Source organism: Acanthochromis polyacanthus, chromosome 9 (genome assembly GCF_021347895.1).
Source record: "Acanthochromis polyacanthus isolate Apoly-LR-REF ecotype Palm Island chromosome 9, KAUST_Apoly_ChrSc, whole genome shotgun sequence".
NCBI classification, from domain to species: domain Eukaryota; kingdom Metazoa; phylum Chordata; class Actinopteri; family Pomacentridae; genus Acanthochromis; species Acanthochromis polyacanthus.
The window spans coordinates 28,853,897-28,860,337 of record NC_067121.1 but is presented as its reverse complement, the minus strand read 5'-3'; the positions used below and the strand labels follow the sequence as shown (position 1 = coordinate 28,860,337).

The window sequence follows — 6,441 nt, the reverse complement described above, 5'->3', positions numbered from 1 at the left end:
ATTCATTTTGCAAACACTTCAGATTTTGGGACCTTATGGAGAGTTTTTAGACGTTCAAGCAGCTCATCTCAGTCACGTATTGTACTGCAGATAGTTTTTCTCTGATAAATTCAGAGCACATGTTAATATGCAGCAGTGACTGATGCTCAGTTTCATAAACCTCAGAGATGGAGCTGTTTATCTTCAGAGGCCTTTTAGTTATTTATGCTCATATTGATGCTGAGCTCTGAAAAAGACACTAAAACATATGCTTGCGGCTCCGAATTTGCATTCCTCACACAGTGCTGAAGAAAGCCTGTTATATATCAGACCTAGAAAAGCCTCATACAAATGCACTGATGGCATGTGAGCCATACACCCTCTTCTGTAAATGCAAGCCTATTATGTAAACAAATGAAGCAGCCAGGCAGCCAGCTCCAACATGCCATGGATCCAGGCGGCTCGCCAACATCTACAGCGACGGCTTATTAATGAAGTCATTTATAAACCTTCAGTCTGCCAACGCTCTTACACGTCAGGTGTGCAGCGAAGAAACAGGAAAGGGAGCGGTGTAGAGTCTAAAACAAGTTTTTATTGGTCAGTATACAGAAAGCAGTGGGATGACCACTGAAGAGAGAGAAATCCCAACCATTTTGTTTACAAAAAGAAAACCAAACCGATATATAAAATAACTGTCTTGAACATTTTTACAGGGTTTGTTTTTATATGTAAAAGAATCTCTTTTTTTCTCTTTAATCTTTCAGAAGCATAATATGACAAAAGGGGGACGGAGGAAACAAGGCAGTTGTTTCACAATGATGACATCACTATCACAGGTGCTTAAAGGCCAACAGAGGGAGGGAGGGAGGGCGAACGTTGGAGAGCGCAGAGGGAGGAGGAGTCATCGTCCACACACAGAAATGGGGATGTCGGGGTTCATTTAGCTCATCGGCATGTAGATGTAGACAAACTCCTGTAACTCACTTATGTGTGACAGAGAGAGTTAATCTGTAATAGTGACGGTACAAGTTGTAGTTGTGAAAATAAACATTCACTGCCTCTTAGCGCCAACATTTACCAAAGTTGCTCTGTGGGGCTTTACCCGACTTAAAAGGGGCACTCCAATGATTTTACACATGACTATCACTTTTCTTCAAATAACGTCATCTGAGGGTTTAATTTTTGCTTCAACATCAGAGTTTGTAACAAACTGGAAGTGTGCAGCTCAAAAACACCACATCTGTTTTCACACGCCTGCTGACATGTGACACGAAACAAAATGCATCTAAGATCTTATGTGACCTGATTTTTTAAAATGTTTTTCTCCATGTTACTGCTAAATCTTTCTAGAAGGCAAACATTTGAGCTCTTTTTCAGTTTGAAAAGTCCCTAAAGCTGACTTTACAGCCGTGTATTGGACCGTGCATTTCCTCCAGCCTTCACCTGCCATCAAATCCACCACATGGGACATCTTAGACAGATGCCCTGAGCACCTCAAACAGAGCCAGCTGAGGCGGTTCAGGTGTCTGTCTCGGATGCCTCATGAACACCTCCACATGAGGTGCCTCCAACCAGGAGGAGACCCTAGGGCAGACCCCGGATGCACCGGAGAGATTATGTGTCTTGGTGGGCTTGTGAATATCTGGGTGTCATGCCGGAAAAGCTGGAGAAGGAGCAGAAGGTGTAGCCCTTGTGTGGTCCTGTGGGTCAAAATTGACCCGTTTCAAAGATTGAAAATGTGGAGAAAAAAAAACAATTTCACAGTGAAACTTCTGATGTCCACATTTTCAACATTTTTGGAAAATCTTTGAACATTTTTTGGTGGAAAAAAGAAATGCTAAAAAATGTTTAAGAACATTCACAAAAAAATCAACCAAAATCCAGCGATTTTCGCTGGATTTTGGTTGATTTTTTGTGAATGTTAATGAAAATATTAGAAGTTTTACTAATATATATGTAATCACTTTAGATATTTGTAGGATTTTTTGGAACCTTTTTACTATTTTTTTTTAAAATATTTGCAACAATTTTCTTTCCAAATTTGGGGTATTTTTTAAAAATAAAACTTTTAAGGAAAACTTTTAAGGAATTACTGGAGGTTTTGCAAATTTTCAGAAATTTGGGGAATTTTTTTGATTTTTTTTTTTTTTTTACAGACAAGGAAACAATATTTTTGGTGCCCATAAAATGAGGACAACAGGAGGACTAAGCAGCTCTGCCCCAAGACCCGGACAGTAAGCAGCAGAAGATGGATGGATTTAGTTAGAAAGTCTTAGCTAACCAAGACTTCATAGTTAATAACGTACAAGGGTCAAAAACAAGAGAACTTTGCAACAGATGACTTGAAGTGACAAATTGAAGTCTCTAGTTTGAAGCCATTGTTTTGTGAAACATCTCCTTGGCAGGTATCGGCAGGTCTAAGGTGAGATGCTACTGAGCTAGCTGACAGTATTTCTGAGGAATCACCGATACTCTAAAGTCAGAAGATGTCAGCCTCTGTTTCACTGAGTCTCTCTTCACTCCTCCACCTTCATATCGTCACAATATAAATCACCGGAGTGCCCCTGTTTCTGCGTACTGGTCTGTTATACTGGGCCCATAATTGCATAGAGGGCTCCCTTTACTATAAACATTAAAGGAAAAACTAAACACAAGGTCTCAGTCGACAACAGCAATATCTCTGTATCATTTCATCTGCTGATAAAAGAAAGATAAATGATCTAACCCTAAACAGCAAAAGCTACATTAGGCCACAGTATGGATAGATATGACACACAGACAGACGCAAACAAAGAGCCATCTGCTCTATTGTTCCAAACAGTATTTTAACTACGATCAGCTTTTCCAGTCCACTGAAGGAAACGCGACCATTTCAGTTTTAAAATACTTTTGAGAAACCGAAAGTAGAAGATATTCAACATCGAATAAATCTGCTGTGTGCTGAATGTAAACCAGGACAGATGTGGAATGTTTACGGTGAGAGATGTCTCTTTAGTGTCCAGGCCACAGAACTGTGATGCATTTGGAGAAACTCGGCACTGATCACACAGATGTTCAGAACACGCAGGCGTCAGGTTTGAGATAAATATGAGAACAGAGTGACAGTACAGCTATGTCATACCTACTACTTAGGTCATGGGAATCATATTTAAAAAGTTCATGGATACATTATATAGTGGGCATGTCTATGGATACATCAATTCAGTCATCATCTTGTGGTTACAATGGTTAATAACTTAACAGAATACAAAAGTAATCTAAAGACATGTATTAAATATGGGCCAATTTAACCCTTTCTTTATTTTGGGATCTCAAAATTTATGATCCGTTTCATGTTTCTGGGATTTAATTTTATCAGCAAACCTCCACATTCTGAGGTCTGCACACATTATGAGATGACTGTGCCCGTTTGATATATTTTGCTCTGCTTCACTGACTGTGATGTGAATAATAATAATGTACACACAGACAATGTTTTCCAGCACTGTGGGACTGCAGCGGATCCGGTGTGTGTCTGGCTGTGTCCAGCAGAGGGAGATATTTCATTAAAAATGACACCACGGAAGGACTGAAAGTGTATTTTCCAGCAACAGATTGTAAATTATTTTCATAAGAGATTTTATTCCTGTGTACCTGTACCGAGCACAACGTGTGTGTGTGTGTGTGCGTGTGTGTTGTTGTTAGAGAAAGAGACAGAAAGAGAGAACACAGAGAGAGTGTGTGTGTGTCAGTGTGGATATATGCTCATGTTTGTGTGTGTGTGTGTGTGGTCAGTATGTTGTTGCAGAGGAACTGTCCCACTCAAGTTTTCCCTTCTGCTTCCTCTCTTTCATCTCTTCCCTCCCTTCATCGTCTTCCTCCTCATCGCCGTTGTCTGACTCGGCACTCGTCACTCCTCCCACCAGCTCGTCGTCCTTTCCTTCTTCCTCCTCTTCACGCTCTTCATCTCTCGCCTCCTCCCCCAGGGCCTGTTGTCCTCTTATGTTCTGGAGAAGAAGAAGAAGCCTTTACTTGTCGCAAATACAATACAGCACAGTGAAATTCTCTTTTGCATACCACAGTTTGGGGGATGATATGGATCCCCTGGAGCAGATCGGGTTAAAGGACTTTGCTAGTGGCAGCTTGATGGTGTTGGAGCTTGAATCCCCGACCTTCTGAGCCTAAAATATTGAGCCACCACTGCCCCAAACACAGATCCCAAATTTATTCACAGTCTGCCAAAAACAACATTCCAGTACAAATTAAGTTCACACTGCAAAAACTCAACATCTTACCAAGTCTATTTGTCTTATTTTTAGTCAAAATGTCTCATCTCACTTGATTTAAGATGAATTCACTTAAGTGACATTTCAGCAACATGGAGGGACTTGTTTCGAGACAATGCATCTTAAATATCTTAAGTCAAACTATCTTGAAATTATCTTGTTTTGAGTTGCAGTTTACAAGAAAACTCAAAATAAGTTTAATGCGTCTTAATTTAGGACGCTACATGAAAGAAAAAAATCTATTTTTGAGTGAAAAACTGCTATTTTTTAGCATGTCTAGGCTTATTTTAAGAAATAAGTTAAAAAAAAGTTTTCTCAGCTAATTTTAAGATCTCAATATTCTAATTATATCTTATTTCAAGAAATCTTACCAAGACATTTGTCACTTCTTCTATTGGCAGATTTTTTCCACTTATTTCAAGGTAAAAGTTCCTTGAAATCAGTTTTTTTCTTGTTTTGAGAGAGGCATTTTGTTTCCAGTTTAGGTAGAAATTTAGTTAGAGGGATCCGTTAGCTCACATTTTGTCTTCATGCTTTTTGGTGAACATGGGTTATTATTCCCGCTGCTCCATTTTCTGCGTCGCTGCAAATTTCCCACACTGTCAAAATCCCTTCACACTCAAACTCAACATTACTTCTCTCGTCCAATGATCTATCAGCCTGTACCGTTTGAGCCAATCAGCCCCCAGAGTCTGGTTTTAAACCTTATTGCAGTTCTGTCAGTCATTCTGTCTTTCAGTCTGCTGATCATGAATCCCCCCTCCTCCCCTCTGCCATTCCATCTGGGTTGTTCAGGGCATCTCAGCCAGTCTCCATCTCTACCACCTCCATTGTCTAGACTCCAGTGAGTCCAGTCTCCATCTCCTACCTTCATTTAAGGACTTAATGATGTTGCTTCTCATGTCTCTGCAGTAAACATTCCCTCTCTACTTAATTTGACCTCTTCTTATTGAACCAAGCTGCTATCACTGCTACGTTTCGAAAAGATACATTTGCGTTGGACAAAAAGGTAACATGGTGACGGAAAGATAGAAGTGGATGGTGTCATAAGTCAGCAACGAAGACCAGGTTTTGCATCCCACGGGGTCTGATTGTTCCTCGACTTCAGCTTTGTTTTTACTCATTGTTAGATTTAGGCACCATAACTATCTGGTTAGGTTTAAGGAAAGCTCACACTTTGGTTGTCACTTTCACAATGAGCACTACTTATTGGAAACTTGGTTAAGTGTAGGCATCAGGGTTACGGTTTGGGCTAAATTATGGCCCTTTGACAACATGTCTGAAGCTTCACCAGGGTGACAATTCCACGTCATTTACTGTATGATCTATGGGCTGAAAAGGAGAGACAAAAAAGCAACAACATGTTGATTTCAGATATATTTGGAATATGTCACAAACAATCTGGCAGAAAATATATTTTCCTCAGAACGTGATTGAGAGGGACAGGACTGCAGTTGCATGTAAAATACATTATGAGCAAACAATGAGAAGCACATCCACATTTATATGCTCTCTTCATACGCAGTGCAGGAATAAAACACCTACAAAGTGACACCAACATTCAGGGTTACCTCCATGGGGTTGACAGTGATGGTGAGTGCGGAGTTGTCCCAGTCCACCTCTGGATCTTTGACCTCTTCCTCCTCGTCTCTGGAACCTTCCTGATGTGTGGCGTGAATCCTGTAGACGCCGATTACCACAATCACCACCAGGGCGGCGATACAAACCACAATAACAACTGTGGCTGCAGGAGGTGTTGATCCTAGAGAAGAAGAAAAAGGCTGCAGGAACTATGCATACATATTCATAGATGAGCAACTGAGTCTATACACTACTAAAACTCTCAGACGAAATATTTCCAATGTTTGGTTTGAATTAAATATGTAAACTAATAGCAGTGTAGTCATGGTAGCCTATGACAAACACTGTTTCTCAATGTATTTCAATATAAATAATAATTTCTCACTTTACAAACCTTGTCTTGTTTTCATTGTTTGTTTACAATGACATTGAATTATATAGTTGCAATATTGAGCAACTCACAATGTTTTATTTAACACAAATCAGAACCTATTCATCTTGTCTGAACTGCTTACTTCAACAGAAAACTACAGAAACTCCATTTAAATGTTCATTTAAATCACACATTGAACTTCTCCTCAGTCAGGCTGCTGCACAGCGACAACAGCTAGACCTA

At 39.9% G+C, this 6,441-nt stretch overlaps 1 protein-coding gene across 1 annotated transcript in view; it reads right to left on the bottom strand.

Moving 5' to 3' along the window:
* Positions 1–551: 551 nt before the first annotated feature.
* Positions 552–6,441, bottom strand: part of clstn2a (calsyntenin 2a) — a 170,405-nt gene continuing 164,515 nt past the window's right edge. The window contains exons 17-18 of the mRNA XM_051953245.1: positions 5,816–6,006; positions 552–3,965 (exon numbers count right to left, since the gene is read on the bottom strand). Of these exons, the coding sequence (XP_051809205.1) occupies positions 3,750–3,965; positions 5,816–6,006 (407 nt within the window). The 3' untranslated portion in view covers positions 552–3,749. The remainder of the gene's footprint in view (positions 3,966–5,815; positions 6,007–6,441) is intronic.